This window comes from Oreochromis niloticus, linkage group LG7 (assembly GCF_001858045.2).
Source record: "Oreochromis niloticus isolate F11D_XX linkage group LG7, O_niloticus_UMD_NMBU, whole genome shotgun sequence".
In the NCBI taxonomy this organism is placed as follows: Eukaryota; Metazoa; Chordata; class Actinopteri; order Cichliformes; family Cichlidae; genus Oreochromis; species Oreochromis niloticus.
Window position 1 is genome coordinate 6,844,635 of NC_031972.2, and position 23,393 is coordinate 6,868,027.

General features: G+C 42.3%; 1 protein-coding gene across 2 annotated transcripts; it reads left to right on the forward strand.

The window, feature by feature from the left end:
* The first annotated feature begins 556 nt into the window (after positions 1-556).
* zcchc14 (zinc finger, CCHC domain containing 14) lies at positions 557-23,047 on the forward strand. Of its 2 annotated transcripts, XM_019360783.2 has the most exons (13): positions 557-595; positions 4,912-5,142; positions 10,742-10,812; positions 10,950-11,021; positions 11,428-11,492; positions 13,055-13,227; positions 14,903-14,939; positions 15,049-15,562; positions 15,682-15,779; positions 17,254-17,351; positions 17,664-17,816; positions 18,049-19,281; positions 19,937-23,047. In XM_019360783.2, exons 1-13 carry the CDS (start codon positions 586-588, stop codon positions 19,990-19,992), a joined length of 2,811 nt encoding a protein of 936 aa, XP_019216328.1. In that variant the 5' UTR covers positions 557-585; the 3' UTR covers positions 19,993-23,047. The 2 variants fall into 2 exon arrangements, with proteins under 2 accessions (XP_019216328.1, XP_019216329.1); XM_019360784.2 differs by lacking the exon at positions 17,664-17,816.
* Positions 23,048-23,393: the final 346 nt, after the last annotated feature.

Here is a 23,393-nt window from a genome sequence, read left to right on the forward strand (position 1 = left end):
ACACAGCAATTTCATTGACTTGAATGTGAAAAGGGTCAAAAACTGCAGAGAAATATTACCCGTCCGTGCAGCTCAACTCAAGTGTTTTATAACCTTTTTGCACATTGTTTTGATTGTGTGTTCCAAAACACAAATTGTTTTCACTGATTCTTTTAGCTCTCATCAACTTTACTTCCAGAGGCAGAATTATTTGAAATAAAAAAGATATTTTAAACCAATGCATGCTACAGTTCTTTGGTGTGCTCGACATCAAACTTCGAATAGATAATTAACCACTAGCTGGTGAACCTGAAAGTCCAAACCATGATTATTTATTTATTTATTGTTACACTGCATAGATTTCATCCTTGTAGTTTTGGTTCAAAGAGCTTATGTGAGCACACTGAAGAACTTTACATGACCTACCTCTGCTGCCATGGCTCATTTCTTTTCTTTTAGTGCTGATGACAGCCCCTTTTTCTTCTTCCTGTCATTGGTCCAAAATTCCACACCATCCAAGAGTGTTTTGACACTGGAAACAAACTAAACCCTGGTTCAGTTTGATCCAGCTCTTTGTCAGTCTCAGGTTTGGCTGTTTGGTGCCTGATGGTCTGTGGTAAGTTTCACACCTATAATTTTCAGTTCTTGCCAAAGAATTCCACACTAAGTGAGTTAGGTGTGAAAGGGTCCAAAGTGCAGCACTTATTATCTACAGAGAATTAAGCTAACATGACATGACTCTAAATAATGTTTTGCTATGCCGGATTGTTTGCAATCATCAGGTAACTAACTTGTCACTCTTTTGTTTACAACTTGGTCTACTGCCCCCAAGTGGCCAAAAATGAATGAGGCTTTAAAAACAAGATTGAAATTAAATGAATGTTTGTTGGGAAATTCACAGAATGCACAGAAAAACTGTTATTAGTGAGATTAACAGCATTTCTGCTTTCCTCAACTACACATAGGACAGACCTTAGTGCCACTCCAGTATTTTCCTCCTCCAGGATTTAAAGCCAACTTTCATGATCTCGTTTTAACACAAAGCAGCTGGATTCTGAGCAACTCCGGGGAGGGGGCAGTGGTCGGGAATTTGATTTTCTCCAGCAGGATCCAGCAATTGCTCATTGGTATAAACAGCAAATGCAGTATGTTGCCCACATCTGGTGGTCCTGTACAGACCTGAATAATTGCCTCATTATATGAGAGCTTTATACGTCTATAAAAACAAAGCTAGTGTCAGAATTAACAACAGAGTCGAGCTGGTTTATGAATGCGGGGGGAGGAGGGCCTGCTGTCAGCTCCCAGTCTGAGTTTTACAGTTTTCAGGAGGTTTTTTTTGTGCTACTTGCAGCTTTTTTGAATTATCTGGAAGGTCTCTTTCCACACTCCTTGTTTTTCTGTTTCCCTCCCTCATAATCTTGCTGATTCTTGTTGTTCTCGTGAGTGCTGCTTTTGCTTCTTGTACCTCCAGTCTGAGTTTCCGTCCCCTCACTTGCAGTCTGCAGATGGAGCAGAAGTTGGCTGAGTAGCATGCGGATGTGGCAGTAGCACACTTAATTGTTTTCAGATCTACCGCCTGTTTGATTTTAGGCTATAGTACGTTTTGGCTTTTCCCTTTGAAGAATCATCAGAGCATATCAGCTGAAGTCTCTTAACACTAATCTTTTTGTGTTTCATTTTATGACTCAGCATTATAAGGGGAATTTCTGAGGAACCGGGCGACATAACAGCAGTTAAAGAGCTGATGCTTCCCACTGTTTTTTTTTCACATTACTGTACTTAAAATGAACTTCTCATGCTAATTTCCAGTTTCACATTTTTATTCTGGGATTCTATCAGGGTAGCTTTGCATGATTCACAGTTCAAAGTAATCCTTATTTACCTCATACTGGAACCTCAGTTCATCCTCCGTGTGAAACCAGAACACACCCTCCCTCTGATTAGTTTGAACAGGATGTGGGTAGGGCCCGAGATGACCATGTTATGGATAGCCCATCGAACCGACATCATGCAGATCCAACTCTAGTTTTGGGAACTCAGAGGCCTGAACAGTGATTACTGGTTGCCTGTAGTTTATCATGTTTGTCTGCAAATATTCGCTGACTACTAGTCGTGCAATAATAAATCTGCAGCCAACATGTTTCATAAGGGACAGCTTTTAATTTGAAGGCGAAACGTCTTCATATCCAGTTTCACTGCAGCTTGCAGAGTAGCTGGACGGTGTTTGTGGACACATCTGTCACTCCTAATCAAAATGCAACTGCAGCAATATGCTAGTGACCATGGTTTGTGTCTGCAAAACCTCAATATGACATTTCACAGGGAAGTTTTTTATTTAATTCTATACCAATGTTTCTCTGAATCAGTCCATTAGCCATTAGCATTAGCTGCAGCCTGTAGTAAACTAGGTAAACGCTCTATGAAAGTATAGAACGATCACTGGGGCCATTTTTCTTTTGAGTACTTATCCTTTTAGTGCATTAATACATTTCCTGGTCATACTTAAGAAAAAAAACCCCTGTATTTGTAACATTATTTACCAAATAGGACTTGACCTTAATAAGGGCTACAGTGTTATCCCATTAAATGAATTTGGATGGTTCTCAGGGCATTTTTATTGAATTAAATTGGTTAAGTGAAAAGTCCCATGGGTGTTTGATCATCCCGTCAATTCAGACTTGAAAATACTCCTCCTTGGCCTTAAGTGCAGGACCTTAAAATAAAGGCGAATGTGAGGGTGTTAACTGGTTTGTTATTACACAATAACTTATTTTACTGGCAAGAACGACTTAACAACAGCCTCACATCTGGTGATTGAACTTCTGTGACTCAGTTATCTTCGGCAGCTGTGAGTTCCCTGCTTTGTGTACACAAAAGAATAACGTAGTTCTCCAACTAAACACGTAAACAGTGCATTATCCTGACAGACTGCAGAGCTGGTTTTGGGTTGGGGTAATATTTCATAACCGCGAGGATTCACAAACTGTGTTGTTTGTGTTCGAGGCTGACAGTTTGTGGCGCAGGAATGGCGCATGTTAAAGTTCTGCTTTCACCAAAGCATGCGTTAACGTCACCTTATAAACAGCAGACTTGGTGAGGATCTGTTGTAATCATAGAAATGTTTTTCCTCTCTTTTTCCATAAACCTGTCCTTTTCCATTTATAGGCAACCTCCAAAGCTAAGCTGTAAACGCATCATTAATTTGTTATCACTTTATAACATTTTTACGGCTAGCTTTTTTGCTGAAATTCACCTGTTTTCAAGTCCAGCAGATGACATTAGCATGAACATCAAAGGCCATGTGAAAAAGGCATGTCTAATATTTATTCTGTTTATGGGGGTTGCGTTGGTGTTAACCAAGTGCAGCGACTTGTGTTGAAGAAAATGACCAACATGGAAATGCTAAAACTGCTGTTCTCATAAACACTCATAATTTAGCCTCAGTTCCCTGTGAGGGAGCCTTAAAGCTGCTCGTAATTAGCGTCGCACAGGTTTCATCTTGTTCAGCTTTGGTTATGCTAAGACACACTGTTCAAACTTTGTCTGCTAAGTTTTGCTAGTAACTATTGTGTTTTAAGCCCGTTTTTCTTTTTCTTCAGTAGCCTAAAATAGCACCCCCTCCCCCTTGATAGCAAAGGTAGCTAGCCAATGCTACCATTAGCTAATAACCCTCCAAGTCTATGGTCTCTCCAGATATTGTCACCTTAGACTTGAAAAGCAAATATGGTGATGGGCACAGACTAAACTCAAGGCTTGTAGTACACAAACAAGTGGCATCGGCCATTATTTATATACAGTCTTAATATATCTGAAGCAGCTCCAGAGACAAATGTTACACTCTTTAAACTTCTTTGTCCTCCCTGCTATTTGTTGGCAGATTCTTTGCTGAAAATGGCTTCCTGTCATCCCTGTAAACTACTTCAGAATACCTTAGAGTTGGGTATTAAGTCTCTTAGGCTTTCCCACTTAAGACAAGCCCTTTGATGTCAGACACAATCACTTCATCTGTTGTTCATGAAGTATTTATCGTTGTTGATTAGAGTGGCTTTAAAGAGTCTTAACTTAGTTGACAGTCTTGGCTTTCGTTGTGGACTTTGTTCTGAGGCATTGAGGACATAAAAGTAACTAAACATAACTGAAATGACTTCTACCTGAAAAACTGTTTTCATAATAACTTAATAATCCATATGTGACCAACATGCAACAGTTTGCATGTTGCGAAGTAGCTTAGAAAGCTTTGTTTGGGCGTCTCGTCATATCCTCCAGAGCAAAATTCCAATTTCAGTCGCAGCAGCAGCTCAGCCAGCAGCTCCAGTTTAAGTAGATGTTTGGATGTCAGCTCTTCCTCCCTACTACTGCCCCTCGAGGGCATTGCTATAAATAAGAGCTCCCTCTCATTCGACTGGCCTTGTTAAATATTGGTTTGCTTGGCGCTGCCAGATCTTTCTCCTCACTTGGTTTTAGCACCGTGCCAGCCGCTGGAGAGAGAGCATCGCTCAGAGTTGGTTCGCGCGGTGACAGCACAGAGTTTTAAGCGTTGCATTCATCTCGATGCTCGTCGAACGTTGTGTGTTTTGTGAGCCTGTGAAGGCGACAGCTCGAGGGAGGGGAAGTTGTGAGGAAGCTGATTCACTGTTTGCTTTTTCAAACTTCTAATTTGTCAGTTGAACTCTGTTTTATTTCGCTGTGTATCATCTGAAAGGAAATATAAAGAAAAAAAGCTACGAGCGTCATTAAATAAGACTGAAAATGTGTGGGCTGAAGAGTCATTTGACTGTGAGTCATGTACTTTCTTTGGTAGTAAATTATTGTCGTGCTTCAGTGTGGTTACAAACCCTGGCTAAAGCTGAGGAGTAAATATTTACCCGAACTGTAACTGCTTCCCTCTGATCTTCGCTCTGTGGTCGTGACCTCTCACCCCTGCCCCTCCAGAGCCAGACCAGAGAGACCGGCACAGTGTTAGGAGCTGCTTTGGGACAAGGAGACCAAACAGTCAGCCAGGACCTGACTTCTCCCCACCAAGAACTCCGTCCTCCACCACCACCACCTCCTCCTCCCCTCCTCCACCACCTCCTCTACCGCCCCCTCATCTGCCTTCTTCTCCACCTGCTGGGCAAAGTCAAGATGCGGCAACTAAGAGCCAGCAGGGGAATGCTGGAAAAGGTGAGCCGGCATTAATAAAAAGTTGTGTTTTACATTTCTAAATTGTCCCATTTCTGACCCACTGCATGGATTTAAGAATATGTATGAATATATTGCCCCCCACCCCCCACCCCCCCCAACATCTGTCTGTGCATCGGAAGCGTATGTGTCATACTATACTACTATACACCCAGTTAGACCCAGCAAAACAAGACGTGACATGCTGGCACATCAGAACACCTCGACTCTACTGAAAGAATGCTGCCCTAAGGCTCAGGTGTGTGTAAGCCACAGTGCAGATGCACCTGGTTTCAGGCTCGGGTGGGGGGGGTGCTGTCAGGGTACTATTACCAAACGGGTAGAAAAAAATAACATTTATATTGTGGTAAAACCCAGCGATATATCCTTCTTGCACATCCTCTTCCACAAATATGTTTATAAAGATACAACACACTTCTTGCTGTGAGGAAATGATTATAATGATGCTCCATGAACTCCACATCACATCCAGCTGTTTGGAAACACTGCAAGAAGCTGCTGTAGAAATAATTTCACTATTTTCTGTTTTTTGCTGACTGGTTTTATGCTGTACAGACTGCATATGTTAACTGTTTTAAGCAGCTATGAGGAGAGCAAAGCAGATATGATTAGGTGTAAGAGACCGTGCACGCTCACAGGTTAGCAGCTTGTCAGTCACGTTGGGCATGCCCTGCTTTATGGTGCTTTCTCCCTCTAGTGGGGACTGTAAATTAAAATATTTATGTCACGTTGTCTTGAATAAGACCTTAAAATACCGACTGAGACCATAAAATAATCCGGAAAGTGTTTCACAGGAAGGATCACAGGAAGCTGGGGGAGCAAAGAGCTGTCGTACAGTTTTGGGTTTTTTGGTGTAGTAGGGTAAGTAAGTAGCAAATCTGGCTTTTGGATGAGAAACATTAATCCAGCCATTAAAATTTAGCTGTAGTCTAAAAGGACAGTGGAAAGAATGCCAGTTTGTGTATGCCCACACAGTCATGTAGGAGGTCTAATCAGTAACCTCCTCACAGATTAAAACTGTTAACTTGCTACTTATTGAACAGACATCATGAAAAAGCTGCCACCACGACCTTACTCTCCCTCTCAGGTAACCATCTTTGGCTTATTAAAGCCACATTGTCACCCAATGAGCAGCTGGTATAGTACAGTTTAAGGTGGGATGAATCTCTACAGGGCGGGTACTCGCCTCTGTCCGTAACACAATACTCAACTATCTCACTACATCATGGTCACACCACATAGCTGTCACCAGCAGAACGTACACGCACACACACACACACACACACACACACACACACACTGAGGATACACATACTGTGTGTGTTCAATATACTTGCAGAGAAGTGTGCATATTTCCACACACAGTGAAACCTTCCCTGTTATTTTCCCTCTGCATTTTTTCCACTTCTAGCCAGACAGACTAAGCCACGTGTTGGTTTGCAGCATGTTTTCTGGCTCGCACAAAAAAAAGAAGTCTGCAACTATAAAGTAATAAAGACCGAGAGGCCACATGAAGGATATTTATCTGTGCTATGTCTCCTCAGTGGATAAATGAGACTTCATCAGGACGTTGACACTGCTGGGTTTCATAGTTTGTGTCTGCTGCATCTGTGTGTGTGTGTGTGTGTGTGTGTGTGTGTGTGTGTGTGTGTGTGTGTGTGTGTGTGTGTGTGCATATGTGTGTGTATGTGGCAGCCCAGATTAGTTTGAATGGCAGGCAGTGTTTCGAGCCTTCCACAGCTGCTTGCCAACACACTCCCGACAGAGTGATGAGAGATGTGCGAGTCCTTTATCTCTCTGTATATTGCTCATGTCTCCTCCTTCCTTGCTGCTTGTCTCTGCACGTAGGTGCAGTTTCAAATTGTCCTAAATCAATACCTGAAGGTCTGGCACGTGGAACATGCGCGCACACACAACCCCGTTCAGCTATCTTAGTGAGGACCCTCATTGACATAATGGTTTCCCTAGCCCCTAACCCTAACCATTAAAAATGAATGCCTAACCCTAACCCTTACCCTAAACCTAACCATAACCTAATTGTAACCCTGACACTAAAACCCCATTTTGAGCCTCAAAAATGCCTTTAAATGCCTTCAAAAATGTGAGGACCGGGTTGTGTGTCCTCACAAGTATAGTAAAATGCAGATTTCGGTCCTCACAAAGATAGCTAGAGAGGCACACACACACACACACACACACACACACACACACACACACACACACACCTCAATGTCTGTTTCAACTTTTTCAACCCAATTCTGATCTAACAGCGGTGGAGCAGCTCTAACCTGCCACTGTGCCTGAGGCATGTATCCACAACAAAAGAAGACCAAAACCCAACATGTGTGCACATATGCAAATATTCAAAGCATTATCACAGAGTTTGCCACAATTTGAATTTACTTGGAGAGGCCGACCAAGATTAGCTTTTTTTTACCCCTCAGCTGTAAAAGGTTGGTGGGGTATTGTTGTCACCCTCCTAGTGGGAGGTCAGCGTGGACACCCAAGTTTGTGAATGCGATAAATCGTGAACAACGCAGCGTCAGAGTTTCAAATTGATAGCACAGGTGTATCTGCTAAAATATGTGCGTCTAATGTGTGTTTACTAGGAGCTCACCAGTAATTTAACATTTTACTTTCACATGAGAAAATGACACATAGCGTACTATCCCTTTATGCTTTTTTTTGGGATAGTTTAGTCACTGCTAATCAGCTAGCCTGAGGCCATTTCAGTGTTGTGTTCTCCTACTGGATATAGTCCTAGATATTATACAGCTTCCTCTCCAGAGATGTAAATTTCATCATCAGATGGAGAGTTCAAGTGTCTGTGCAGATGTCCACATGCCTGCCAGTTTTTTTCATGACCAAACAGACTCGTCTGCAGAGACTTTACATTACAATGAAGCAAGTCCCCAGGCGATGGGCTTCAAGTGGTCTTCAAAGAAGTATAACAGGAATAACTGCTTGGCTGTTTTATCTCCAGCTGTCTGTATCCACAACAGAGTATAATCAGGTGGAGAACTGGTTCGTGTGGTGCTGCATGAGCTCACCAAGCCTGCAAAGCACAACAAGGACTACTGTCGCCACCTGCAGTCGAACAGCACGGAGTTACAGTTCCTCTGCACGATGAGAAACTCACCGGAGAGTCAGCTGGTTATATTAATCTGTTATCTGTTATTTATTTGTCAAGTAGTTCATTATTAAAGCATTTGCGGGGGAAGCTCTTATAAACAGGGAGTTTTTCCTTCCCACTGTCGCCAAGTGATTGCTCAAAGGGGGTCGTATGATTGTTGGGGTTTTCTCTGTATTATTGTGAGGTCTTTACATTACAATATAAAGGACCTCGAGACCTTATTATGATTTTGCGCTTCATAAATTGAATTGAATAAACTATATTATATGAAAATTGAAAAATTTAAGAAAGTATTCATAGTTTATACCTAATTTATGGATAAAATGAGTAGAGTTATATTTATTATTTGATTGGGGTCAGGAATGACCCCATTGGACTTTTTTGAAATATTGGACTTTTATTAAGGGGTATTTGGTGGCTCCACGTTCACATTTAACATGCAAATGGTCCCCGGTTCACTCCCAGGTGGAGCAAACAAATCCCTTTAGGGATTGTGTCAGTAAGGGCATCCAGTGTAAAAACCTACCAAATAAAAACATGCAGAGCTTTCTTTGTGACACTGTAACTGCAGAATGAACAAAATGCACTTAACTTTTTATGTAGTATGACCCAAAACGAGTGGATGATTGAGCCTCTAGTGACCCTTAAAAAGACGTTTACGTTTCAGAACCAGAAGTGACGTCCATCTTTTATACTCTCTATGACTAGTATTATTACTGATGCCAGCTTTACTTTTTTGTGTCAGTGTTTTTCAATGCAAACAGCATGTGGTTAGCATTGTTACCTCACAGCAAGAAGGTCCTGAGCTCGAATCCACCTTTCTGTAAGGAGTTTGCATGTTCTCCCCACAGGTTCTCTCTGAGTACTCCGGCTTCCTCCCACAGTCAAAAGACATGCAGTTAGTGGGTTTAGATCAACTGGTGATTCTAAATCGCCCATAGGTGTGAATGGTCATCTGTCTCTATGTGTTAGCCTTGCGATAGACTGGCAGCCTGTTCAAGGTGTACTTATGACTTCTTATGACTGCTGGGATAGGCTCAGCCCTCCTGCAACCCTGATAAGGGGAAGAGAATGGATGGATGGATGGATGGATGGATGTTTTCAATGCTGATGCGAGGCAAAAAGATTGTTTAATTGCAGTATTTTTGTAAGCATTTATCTTGTTTATAGTAAAACCAGCATCATTCTTGTGGTTTTACTTTAAAAGTCTTTATTGTCCACCTCTAACTGGGAGTTTGTTTAGCTTGTGTGGAGTGAAAAATGGAGTTTGGATTTGATCCCCTGATTGAGGCATGAACACTCAAAGGTCTTAGAGTATTCACTGGATGTTAAATTAGAGCCCCAGATTCTAAAATCTCAAAACAAATGGGACCAAAACCGAAAACCAGTTAACAGTTTGTAGGACTCGCCATCAGAAAATCCAGGCCTGCAGTCTTATTCTTCTTTCTGTCTGAGGCATCTTAGCCAAGGGGTGTGGTTTCTTAAATGGAGAAAATTTAAGTGGTTACCTCGAGCTCAACGCTTTGGACCGCACGCTCACATCTACAATGGAAGGTTTCTCTTTACAACTGTGGGATAACAACTTAATTCTCTGTAAATAATGGGGTTGTTACTCCCTAGTATCTTTTAATAGGAAATTGTTTTTTCGGTGCTATAGTGATGAAAACATTTTCTATATAAAGCCTCTGATATTCCACAGTGCCAGCATCTGTGTTACATATTTGATTTGATGCTAAGACACTGGTAGATTCAGTTGTTCTTCACATAACGTAGCGAAAGCCAAAAATATTCATTTTCTAATTATACGAATAAAAAAAAAAAATGAAACTCTTCACATTTAGAAAGAGAAGAAATATTTGCTGTTTTTGATTTAATAATGCCTTAAATTCTTGTGATAAAGTCTTTCTCATTTCACCACTAACTTTCTGATTATTAGTTTCACTTTTTTAAACTTTCATAAACTGGACTAAAATCTAAAGTAGCTACAAACCTGCCTATAAAGAGATGATAGCACTTATATAATGTTGTTCAGCGTTTTACCTCGTTTTTATGCATTTAACACGCACATTGTTGCAGAAGGATAATCTCTTTTACAACTTCAGACAAAGAGTGCTCAAAAAGAAAGTAGTCACAGAGATTTTTCAGCAATCTTATGCTAAACTTCTCGCTACAACATTCACCCCAACCCAACCCTTGACCTTTGACTTTTCTGCTGAGACAATATAGTTAACAGGCCAAGTCACACCATAGTACTCGAAACGGCTTCACCTCTAGCTTGTCATTCTGTCCTTTTCTGATTCATCATGTTGCGAGAGTAAGCTCTGTTTAAATTCCTCTAGGCCATTGAAACCTACAGTATCAACCCCGAGTGAGTGATGTGTTGAAGCAGCTGTCTCAGATATGTGACATGTGGTTAATCATCTGCGAAACGATCTGTGCTTCTTTCAGCGGTGATTGAAAGGGTGGTGCTGAAAGGAGTTCCTCACAAGCCTGAAGACTCCAGCGAGTGTAGGTTCGAGGTGGGTACTTTATAAATATGAGTACATGCCGGCGTGTATTGTTTGACTCCTAACTTTTTTAGACTTTCTTTAAAAATTCCCCCCCCCTCATTCCCCTACTCCTTCACTGCCTTCTTCCCATTCCTTTCCTCCTCCAGGTTAGCTGGTCCGACGGGTTGGTAGTATCTGTTGTAAGAACTCAGCAGGAGGTAGCAGAGCTGATGTCCCAGGTCAGGACCAACATTTCAACACACAAATGAAAATGAACCCGAGTTACATTCAGGCACTTTTTATTCCAGAGTAAAACTAATATGTGTCTCAAAGTGAGTAGGAGATAGAGCTGCTTTGTTTGAAATCTGCAGATTTTTAACCAAATTCTATTGGAAAACCAATGTAGAATTACACGATGCTAGCTAGATATGTTTTATCATTACAAATCTTTTTGTAATGTTTTTGTGTTTTTGAGGTCTACATTAAAGCTTGACCTTTTCCAACTGTGATTATAAATTAAGAAATCATCAGCTGTCTAAACTGTTTGAACAGTCAGGTATAGCTTGGGTATCATCAGCATAGAAGTGTAATGACACAAAGAGCTTAATTTACTTTGTTTTTATAAAAAAAATGTTTCTCACTTAGCTGTCACAAGCATTTCCTGATGGAGTGGAGAAGTTCCCGTCTCAGTCCATGGAACTGGACCCCAGGTTAGTCCCCAAACCTCCATCCTTTTGAGGTGGTGTTTTGTTTGTTTCAGGCCATGTCCACACTAATCCATTTTCGTTTGAAAACGCATCTTTTTCTCTCTGTTTTGGCCTTATGTCCACAGTGAGACGGCATTTTTGGTCAAGGAGAACTGAGCTTTTTGAAAACGCTCTCCAAAGCAATACATTTGAAAACACAGTTTTCGCGTCGCAATTTGGACTGCATAAACGGAGACTTTCGGAAACAATGACGCATTTTAGTCATATGATTCAGTCATGTGACCAATTAAACTAAGATAGCGGAGGGTTCTATACAGCAGATGTTTTGTTTGCTCTCAACTTTGACAGCCCTATTAAAGATAAATATCAGTCTGCACATGCTCCAGATAGCTTTTCTTAAAATTCTTTAATTCTCACTTGCTTTTGCAACTTTGTGCTTTTGTGTTACTGGCAGCAAAAACTGCACCTCATTGTCAGTCCATTTAAAAAACGTGGTGCTTTTCCTCGACATTTTGCAGCGACATTTCAAAGAGCTGAAAAGTAAACAAACGGCAGACAGAAATGAGGCAGGTCGAATCGTCTTCCGTTTCAGGCATGCGCAGTACTGGAACGTAAGCGTTTTCAGTCATGTCAGTGTGGATGAACAGCTGTTCGAAAACGATAGTGTGGACGTGGAGCGTTTTTAGACAAAAACGCAGTTTTCAAATTTATCTGGATTAGTGTAGACGTAGCCTCAGCTTACAGTCTGTGAGGAAAAGTGTGATAATTTATATCAGCTTCAGAAATTTCACACTTTAGTGTAATCCAGCTGTTTGAAAGACCTTCAGAAGCCTGGAGAGCTATTGCCCAAGACCACTTAAAATACAATTACAAGAAAGCTCCGCTCCTTGGAAGCAAGATATAAAGAAATGAGGGGTAGCTCAAGACTTTTGCACAGTATCTTACATTGGTTAGCAAAGCTGCTCGTGTTAAATTAACCTTAATGTTATTAGAAGTACTCTTACAGTATAATCCCTCACTATGCTAGCCTAAACAAGTCTTGTGTGAAGCATTGCTATGTAAACTATAGTTTTCCCAATTCACATAAAATACTGACAGCACTTCAAGATGTTAACATATTGTTAATAGACGATAAGTGAACGCCTAAACATATCGACTTGAAATCCTTGTACAGATCCAAATGTTTTGCATTCTGGCTTTTTATTGTCTACAACAACATAAACAATCTCCTGACATGGCTCAGTGCTTTTTTAAAATTCAGTCTATTGCTGCACCTGCACTTGGAAGCCCCATCAAGTTATAAAGTTTTGTCCTCTGCTTGTTCTTCGTCTCCTCATTCTTTCCTGGCAAAACTACTTTGAAGGCACCTTGTGGCTTTTTCTTATAAAAGGACCAGAGATTCATGTACATTAGAAATGTTAGGTCTGTCTGTTCAAATATAGATTTTATGTTAAAGCTCCTTCCTATATGCGTTTTTTAAAATCAGACAGCAGAACATCTATTCCTTTAGTTTTTAATCTACTTCCCACTTCCTCATTTCCCTTTCTTTCTGTTGTCCCACCCAGGTGTCTAACAGCCCTGCCCTGCCATGTCCTCCAGCACCACAGTGTCCAGCTGTTCTTCACCTCCACCAGGCCTCTCTCACCCAACTGTCCCTCCTCACCCCTCTCCTCCCCACTTGCATCCTCACTACCAACCTCTCCTATAGCCCCATCCTGCCCGTTCACCTCCAGCTCCAGTAAGTCATTATTTCATTGCAAAAAAATTATAGCAAGCAACAGAGATATAAAGGAGGAGACGTTCTTATTCATAGATGATGATGAAAGCTCAAAGGCAAGAAAGGCAAGATAAAAGATATTATGGCTGTCTTGGGCTTTTGGGGATGAGAGAGGAATGAGAGGTAATGGAAAGGACAAGGCTGCAAGTCTGAGCCCTGGTTGGTTGCAGTGAGGAGGTGAGACTGCAGCCAGGATTTTCAGTGTGTGTCTCTGAGGTGTTGGAGGGAGCGGACGCAGTCTATTTTAGTCCGGTGTGGGAATTCAGCATGGCATGTTTGTGTTGGGAAGCCTAGAGTGTGGTGACCTCATGTTGCTGTGTGTGTGTGCTCGATCTATTAGTGTGACTTCATCCCAGAGGGTATTTATAGCCACCAGTGCAGTGTGTTTCTATGTGTGGTTGTACTTTGTGCATGTGTTTGTTCCTCTGTGAGTGGGTATCAGACTCACAGGAGAAGCAAGGCTAAAATGAATGTGTCCGGTTTTGCTCCACAAACACACCAATCAGTGAATTCTGCATAGACTGCAACAGTTGGAATTAGCTGTAAGGACATGTTTTCACTGCATTCGTAACATTGTTCCTACATATATATTTAGTCCATTCAGTTGCGATCAGAAGTATACCTGCACTCGTCATGGGCATGAATGTTATGGTAATTTGGGGCTTTTAATGATTCCTTTGAACTGTTCTGCTTCCATGGTGGGATGATTGTACAGCATACATTTTTAAAAACAGTTCCAGAAGTTTGGATTTATTCTGGATTTTCTCTATTACACACAGAATTAAAAGTATGCATACAGGCTTAAATATATACATACACATGTATTTGCTTAAATATCCTTTGTCAAGTTGCACCTTGACCTTTGGTAGTCATCAGCAAGCTTCTGGTATAATTCTGGCTGGACATTTGCATAATCTTCTTGGTAGAATTGGTAGAGCAAATTTAAAAATGGTTGGTTTCGTTAGACCTGGGCTTTAAGTCCACAAATTAAGTCCTAGGTTTGAGAAGCTTGATGTTAGCCTGCTTTATCCATTCTGAAACCAGTCTCGATGAGTCTTTGGGATTACTGTTCTATTCGAACACCCACTTTATACCCAAGTTGCAGTTGTTTTGGTGTTGAGAATTTGGAGGAAGTCCTTCATTATTCCATCCCCTTTTACCCAGTATCACTGGCAAAACAGCCCCATAGCATGATGCTACCACCCCCATGCTTTTAAATAATGTTCTTAGGTTTATAAGTCTTACCTTTACTCCTTTAAACATACTTCATCATTGTGATATTTGCTTTTTTTTTGCTGAATTCAGTGAGTCATTTTAACTCAGCTTTATCATTATGGCTGTTTGTGCATATAATACTGATTGTTCTCATCGTTCTCTAATTTTATTTTATTTTATTTTATTGACCTGCATATCCGCTAGCTCTTATTTAAGATATTTGTTATAAGTATCTTATGCTTAATATTTTTCTGCTGTAACAAGTGAATATAACTATTTTGGGATAAATTAAATGAATCTTATTTATTTACTACTTAAATGTTCGCCCAGTTGACTGACATTTCAGGTTTTTGTAGACTGTTGGCCTTGTGTTGTGTGACTATCGCCGGATGGTGATGATGGTTTTTATTGTGTTGCACAGATCTTGGCTGTATGATGCAGTACAAAGGAGGTAACAGGTACGATTTTTGCCCCTCTTTGACCTCACTGCATTAAAACACATTTACATGTTCAGTCTTAGGAGTGCCCTTGTACCCCCGTTGCTCATTGGCTCTTGCTGTCTCCCAGGGTGGTGTACAGAGTGGCCAGCGTCCAGCCCGTCATCAGCACCCACAACTCCGTCTTGACTCGCTCCACTCCTCACCTGTCCTCCCTTTCCTCCCCTCCTCTTCCGACTCCGGCTCTCCTACCCTCCATTCCTCCTCCCCAGCACTCCCCACAGCTCTCCTCTCTCCCTCCCCCCGTGCCAGCCCTGCCAGCACGTGGCTCTGCAGGAAGCGGGGGCGACGGCTCCTCCCAACCGCATCCCCAGCACGGTCAGCTTCATTTATACCCGCAGCCCTCCCAGCACCACCTTCATGCACAAACCAGCAGCCAGCCCAGTACGCAGCCTCAGACTCTGCACCTGTCCCATTCCCAGCCATCGTCCCATTCACATTCACAGTCCCGCTCCCAGTCCCATAATCAACCACTCTCCCAGTCTCAGCCCAATACGCCAGAGCAGAACGGCATACTGGACTGGCTCCGCAGGCTCCGCCTCCATAAGTATTACCCCGTCTTCAAACAGCTCACCATGGAGGAGGTGGGTACATCTTTACATTACATCACGTTGTGTGTATAAAACGTCGTATTAGCATATTTCTTGTTCAACATTTTGATTCTTTGAAAGCTTCTGAATTTGTTCCTCTGTATAAATTGCAGTTTTTAGCTCTGACAGAGGAAGACCTGAACAAGTACGACCTAACCCAAGGAGCAAAGAAGAAACTGAAGACCCAACTAGAACTCCAAAAGTCTGCAGAGTAAGGGCTGATAACAAAAAGTTTTTCTGTCTTTAAAAAAAAAAAAAAAACAGAAAATATTTGAGAAATCACTCAGACTTGTCACAAACTTGTCTCTCTACCATCTCCAATAGTAGTACACAGACTGAAGTTGGCTTGTGTGCTTGTGGCATTGATAGTTTTGATGCTGCAGTTCAGTTGTTTTCCAAAATCACCTGTTTGACTTTAACAAGTGCTGTGTTTGGCTGATGCCTTACCCTGTTTAACAACTGGCAAACAGACTGACCTGCTGCTGCTCTCCCCAGTAAACATCCTGCACCAAGGGTCCATACAGCATCAATGGTTAACCAGCCGAGGGTGGGCCGGAGAGATAAGATGTGTTTTCCGTGCAGAAACACAGAAACACAGGCTCTGATTTAAGTACACAAGCATCTGAACCTGCGCACCCCGGATACACACGCACACCTGAGCGTGAACTTGTTTTCTCTTGACTGTTTCCGTTCCCAGAATCAACAGGTCTCCATTAGGCAGGTGATTTGTGTATTTGCGTGTGTACGTGCTTGAACAAGACTCAGAAAATGGAAAAGTTCCTGTGGTGATTTTCCAAAGAGATAGTTGTGTTTGTAGAGGTGCAGCTGAGACCTGAGGAGCAAGTTAAGTGGGTAGTGTCTCCCCCAAGTGCTCGGTAAAAGACACTAGTTGTTTTTGTTGCACAGAAATTGGCTGCAGTTCAGCTGGGCACAGCAGGGGGCGCTTGTGAGATGGTCCTTAAGAAATAGGAGTGATGAAGCTGTATGACTAAAATAAGTGTACCTGCTTCTAGACAAAAATGTCCAGCTTTTTTTCTTTTTTTTTTTGTCGAATAGAGCATAGATAACAGGATTTAAGCTGGAGTCCTTTATATTTTCTTTCAGTGAAGCTTAGTTAAACCACAGCAGAAACTTGTGTGTAAGAAGCAGCTAGTTGGGCTATCAGGAAGTTGCTGCTCTCTACTGTTCGTGGCTGAAATACTGATACAAGATGCACAAAAGTAGCTCAAGTTGCTATGATGTCCCTAATGCTCACAGAAAGGAAATGTTCCCACACCAAAATTACATTTTTGGTCCTATTACTTTTTAAAAAAGGTCAAACTCACACACAGTTTACATGATGGAAAGAATTTCTGGTCAAAAAGAGCTATCTAAAAGAAGTAAACAAAGGAAGCTGCATGCTTCCTTGGTTTAAGGATCTCAGAAAATACTTCACTTAGTCCACTTATGATGGCACAGAGCCAACAAGTCAGTCGGCTTTAGGTCTCCACCTCTCTGCTTATGGCTGCTGGTTTCCTCAACTGAGTCTTGTTAGACTGCTACAGCCTGGGTGTCTAGTTAGCCACCGTACGTTTCATTGACCTTTAATAAACACAGTATAGTACATACTTATCTTTAAAAAAGTATTTAATTCGCTACACTTGATAAAGACTGTGTTTCTGACTCGAATGCTTGCATGTTCCCAGCAGGGAGATGAAGATGGAGAAGCGGCCGTGCAGTGGCATCGCCAGGGTGACGCCTTCCAGTCACATGGGACCCTCAGCTCACCCCACCTCCAGTGCAGGTAAGAGAGCAGGGTTGTATCCAAGTATGGCCAAATCACTTCAGATTGCCCTAAAATGTTTCCCTTTTGCATCTTTATGATGTCATAGTGAGGGAATGTAATAATATGGTCATCACAAGTTGCCCACCTGCTCCTCTCTTCAAGAAAAGTTGGTTTCAAATTCAAATCGGTTTCATAAACCTGCTCCAGAACTATGAGGTTCCATTAGACATGTACTAGATATAGATTATGAAACAGCCTGCAGACTCACTTCACTGGACCCAGGAAGGGTTAAAACAGTTCAGAACTGAACTGTATTCAAATGTTTTGCAGGAGAACTGCGAGTGGAGGTGGACGCCGTGCCGCACCACCACCCTGTCTCCACAGACAGCAGCTCGTCCTCGGGCTACTCCAGCTCTTCCTGCTCCCCTCGCACCCCACACAGTTGCGACTCCACCTTTGACAGGACCAGAGACATTCACAGACGTACGTTTTCTCTCACGACTGCAGAAGTAATGCAAACCGCGTCAGCGCGATTTATGAAGAACAGTTCGTAAAGTCTAGATTTACATTAAGGACAAGCAGGTCAACAAAATTATGAATAGAATTTTGTTAAATCGATTAGATCAATGACACAGAACTAGAGACTTTTGCTTTTTTCATACCGTTTATATCCAAATATATATGCAAATGTTATATAAACACAAATCTCTTTCAGGTGTGTTGGCTCCAGATACAGCAGGAAGTGGTCCAGAGAAGGATCGGTCCTGCATGTTCATTCTGAACTCGACAGGCTCCAGTCGCCCCACAGCCCAGGTTCTGCCCGTCCAAACCGATCCAACTCCTCCTCTCCCTCCCTCCTGCTCATCCCACCTCCCCTTTGGCCTCCCGCAATCTGCTTATCACCCACAGGGCAGTTACCCACAGACGCTGCTCTCCCCGGTCTCAAACCCAGCACGCATCCTCACCTCCCCTCGCAAGCCCAGGCCCCCTCCGCTGGCTACAGAGGACCGGACTAAGCCGCTGGGCTCGAGCCTTCCTGCGGCCGGTGCAAGCTTCAGTTCAGGGCTCGGGGTGGGGGTACGACGGGAAAACCTGTTCCCCAGGGTCAACATGGATGGCTCGTCTGGACTCCAGGACTCTGTGGTTTGTCGTGGTCTTTCGGGAGGTGGCGTTAGTCTGATGGTAGAAACCAGCTGCGCTCTGACCTCCACCTCCAACAGCCACCACCACGTTTCCCACCCCCCTGTCCACTTCCACCTCTCATCCTCTTCCTCCCCTTCTCCATCTGGATTTTACTCTTACCCCCCTGTGTCCTCGTCCTCCTTCGCCTCTTTCTCCGCTTCCTCCTCCTGCACCTCCTCAAAAACCGCCTCTCAGACTGGCAGCTCCAGTGGTGGAGGTAGCTATGTTCCCATGGCAACAGCAAGCACAGTTCCTGTGGCTGCAGTCCCGGGCAACACTTACTACCCACCCCAGCATACCTCCAGCCCCTCTCCTTCGCCCTCCTCTGCGTCTTCATTGGATCAAAGTTCTGGTCACAGTCCTTCCGTATGTGTTTGCAGTTCTTGCGGTTGTCGAGGGAACTGCGGCGCCTATGGGGCGTTGCCTGGATACGCCGCAGCCAGCTACCTGCAGCCGTTCTCGGCCGGCCCCTCACTCTTCACCCTGGGTCCTCTGCTCCATCTCAGCCCCCTGATAGCGTCGTCCAGCACCGCCGGCACAGGCGCTGCACCATTCTCCTACCCAATGATGGTACCGCCGCCCCTCTACCGCCACAGCCCGCTGTCACATGACCAGCAGCAGGGGTTCGCCTTCTACCATCCCCATGGCATCATGGGAAATGGTGGGCAGAAAAGGACAGCAGGGAACCTGTCATGTTATAACTGCGGTGCACACGGACACAGAGCCGAGGACTGCAAACAGCCGCCCATGGATGCGACACAGCAAGGTGAGTCAGTGAGTACTGAGTGTGAAAAATACCAGATTTTAATGTGTGATATAGATTTGTCAATGCAGTTGTCTTTAAGGACAGTACATTTGAGAATATAATAACTGATAATTCTATTTGTTCATTTGGTATTTAAATATAAAATGTTTCTTTTCTAACAAACTTTACTTCAGTTTTCAGTTGTTTTTCTTTTCTTAGGCAGGTTTTCTTCACATGATTTAGTTTGCAAACTGTGTCCAAATGCACAGAAGTATAACAATTATGCAGGAATTAAAACTGAATTTGTAAGATGAATTATAGGTATTACGAGATTTAATTCAAATGTGTAACAGGATTAACTGAAATGATGACGTGCAATATACAAAAAGTAAAACTTGAGCTGTTTAGTGAGATGGAGTTCTTTATTTCAGTATAATTTAATATTTCAATGCAGATTTTGATGTTACTAAAAATTAAAATCTGGTTTGAATAGATTTACCTCATTCACTACTTAAAATTTTTAAGAGTCTAAAAAAATATTTGTGACTTCATTTACATATTTTACCCGCTTCCTTCATAATGTCATGTGTCAGTTATATAATTTTGAACCCTGTGGGATGCCATAGATTGGGACATCGCCAAGGCATCACTTTAACAACTCTGCTGTGTTTCTCAGGGACATTTCGGCTGAAGTACACACCTCACTCTGACAGCAAGGACTCAGGAGACTAAGCAGCAGAGGCGGCTTTGGATTCGAACTCCAGACTAAACTGTACCTCATGGTCCTGCTGAAGCCAACAAAAAAACAAAAGGGACAGGAGACAAACAGCCTGCTCCTTTAGCGCAGGGGTTCACTGTTAGTCTGTTCAAAGACTGCTGAGTTGAATCATTTGTATTCTTTCTTTTTTCTTTCTTTTTTAAACCAAAGTTTGCAAAGAGATTATAGGAGGAGGAAGAAGGTTTTAGGCACAAGTAAAAGTGGACATTTATAAACTCTACCATGCTTGATCTCAGAGATGTAGCTGAAAGTCTTCCTCATCCTCAGAGAAAACACTACAGATTGACAATCAGTCACATGACCTGAAAAGAAGCTTCCCAGTCAAACGATGGGGCATTCACCGTGGCAACCACAGCACTCCAGATGTGTCCAGATATCTTCCAGAATACGCAGCCTCTTGCTCTAATCAAGTCCTGCACTTACTGCGATTGCGTTTGGTTGGAAGTACCAGTGTTATCCCTCCTTTCACAGGATCTACTGGTGCACAACGTCTCACACTACCACAGCTAATCATTTGAATGTTGGCTCGTTGCTTCTCATGGTTGGCACGTCCACACAAAGATTCCACTTTAATCAACTAGTTTCTAAAACTTCTAAAACTGGCACTGTATGTTCAGGTGGTTGAAAGTTCCAAAGTTAATCCTGACCAAATCCTGAGTCACAGTATTCACATATTCACCTGGATTTGATTTCAAAACAGCCTCAATCTACGAGTTACATATTCAGCGGTTTATTAATTTGCTTTGTTTCTGGTTATTTACAAGCAGGAGTCAAATGTCTGGTTTGGTGCTTTACATCTCGTGCACCAGCCTTTATACAGGTGTGCACAGAGCTGTCGGCCACATTTAAACTGGAACACCGTATTTAAATGTGCTAACAGTTGAATGAATGAATTCTAACTGGCACACAGACTGCATGAACTGGAAACCGTCTTCAGCAACTGGAGATCTAAGAGGAAAACTCGTGTCCGTTGTGCCTCTTCAGCCCGTGTCTGTATGTAAAGATGGAAAACCTGATGTCCCTGAAATCAGTGTTGCCAGGTTGATGTAATGTGCAACCAAAGTAACAACCAGGGGATGAACATGTGGTATTGAGCGCATGCCTTTTTCTGCTGGACCCTCAGCACTGCTGGCTAAGCATTATCACACAGCACTTCATACAAGACTACCAAAATGGTTTCTTTGAAGCGTATCTCATCACAGTGATGTTTGAGTGTTCATTTTTCCATTTGCTCCGTTTGTTTTGATTTTTTAAATTAGTTTCTGAGGCACCTGTTGGCCACTGTTCAGAAAATGTACACAGGAATCTGCACGAATCTTCTAACACATCTAGAGGGACTTTGGCATTTTTTTCAGGAAGTTAAGTTTGTGTTAAATGAGTGATTCGAATGCTATAGCTGGTAAGCACAGGACAAAAGCAGTGTTGAAGAAGGGCAGTTCAGATTCTGCTGCAGTAAAGTTGCACCATGGAGGTGATGGTTGCTGGGCTACGTCAGAGCAGGTCTAGAGGGAACAGTTCCTCTTCCTGCAAACCCAGGGGAGCTAAATGGGTAAAATAATTATTTTCACCTGCGTCTATACAAAGAAGAACATGCTTTATTTTAGTTTTCACAAATGCAGCATTAATAATATGCCTGATTGAAGTAAACTGCCAGTTATGTCCTCTAGTTTTTTGTTGTTTTTGCCTATAAAATGCTAGCACTCTGCTAATCCATGCTGATTGGTTGACTGAGGACTCTCCTAAAAGAAAGTGTTCCTAAATAACTTCTTTGCACTTCTCCACTGCTGGGTTGCCTTAAATCAAAATGATGAACGCCAAAAAGTGGCTCAAAGTGCCAAGACCTTCCTAGTGGGTGAGAAAGGGATTTTACAAATAATTAAACCCATATATACAAAACAGAAAATGGAACAATATCTAAGGTTTCAAACTGTTTTATGAAAAACATGGTGGAAACATGTTTACCCTTCATATGTAACATTTTTGGGTCCGTAGGCTGCTGTGAATTCTGGACTGCCTGGAAAGCATCTCCTTTCTTCTTTCGTTGCATGATGTTTAAGAGCACTGTGCTTAGATCTCAATACCATGTCTCCACCCTTGATGGGTACTGCACAGACTCTGGTTGCAGATAACATCACCATCACTCAAATTCCATGTTAGTTGGGCCTTTATGCAGTGGCATGCAGTGGGGACCTGTCAGCCATCTTTATTCACTTCTTGGTGATCTGCAGCCTTTCTACCTCTGAGCATGCCAGAGGGCGAAATGGCCCTCTGTGCACAAATACAGCAACGACAATCAGAAAGTATCATGTGGTTTACATCAGGACGAACATTCAAAGTGCCAATTTTCTCTTTTCATAATTGTGGTGTAAGTGGGAGTTGTTCTTTTGTACTTTGTTTGTACAGCGTTTAGGTCTAAGTATGTTGAGCATGTTGGAATTTTAAGAAAGCAATAGGAAGTGCTTCTGTGTTCGGGTCTCTGACCCGGTGGGGGTGGGAAGCTGCTGAGCTGGACCCAGAGCTGCACAGACACAAGGACAGCTGGTCCTTCAGATGAAACTCTCTGTGTACCCCTGGAGGGCACAGCACAGGGATGTGTGGGGTGTTTATTTAAAATGAAAAATCCGAACATTAAGTATGTACGCGTTTGTTTGAGGTATCGGCAATTCGCTTTCATATTGTAAAATAAAATGTTCTGTATTTTATTCCATTAGTTACGTAGATGAGGGAAATTTCTTTATACTGCTAGTTTATCCTGTCATTGTTTTATATAGATTATACCAAAGAACATCGTCTTTGGAGATGGTTTATAGACAGAAAAGGTTCCACTTTTGTAGGTTTTACTTACTCTTTAAGGATGTTGGTAACTTGATGCATGCATGTTCCAAAATCTTGTTTAAATATGCTTTTAAAATATTTGTGTGTTTTGAAAGTTTGGACTTAATTACCCAGTTCTTTGTTGGTAAGATTTTTTTTATGGCTTAAAATTAAATAATTTTGGATTCTCCCTTTCATGACAGTGCCTGTGTGGTTTATTTATTAAATGGCACAGGCTGCTCCGAGGATCCTTAAAAGGTTGAAGGTGAATTTTTATGTACAATAAAATGTGTAAAAGATGGGCGGAGCCTCAAGCTGAAAGTTTTCGTTGCTGTCATTTTAGCTTTTCGAAACATGACGACGACACGGTGGACACGCTCCACGGTCATTGGCTAAGCGACTGTCAAAGACTTGCATCTGCCATTTATATGCACTCAAAGGTCTGAGTCACTTTCACATCTTTTTCCATTGTCTTCTGGATATCTCCACTGGCTGTTTTTTGTTTTTTGTTTTGGCAGTATTTAGCATTGTCTGTTCCTTG

What these genes read in the sequence shown, in the direction of transcription:
- zcchc14 (XM_019360783.2), top strand. An exon ending in GCAGGGGAATGCTGGAAAAG is followed by an intron (nt 5,143 to 10,741) that starts GTGAGCCGGCAT and finishes TGCTTCTTTCAG; the next exon opens with CGGTGATTGAAAGGGTGGTG. An exon ending in TCACCCCACCTCCAGTGCAG is followed by an intron (nt 17,352 to 17,663) that starts GTAAGAGAGCAG and finishes AATGTTTTGCAG; the next exon opens with GAGAACTGCGAGTGGAGGTG.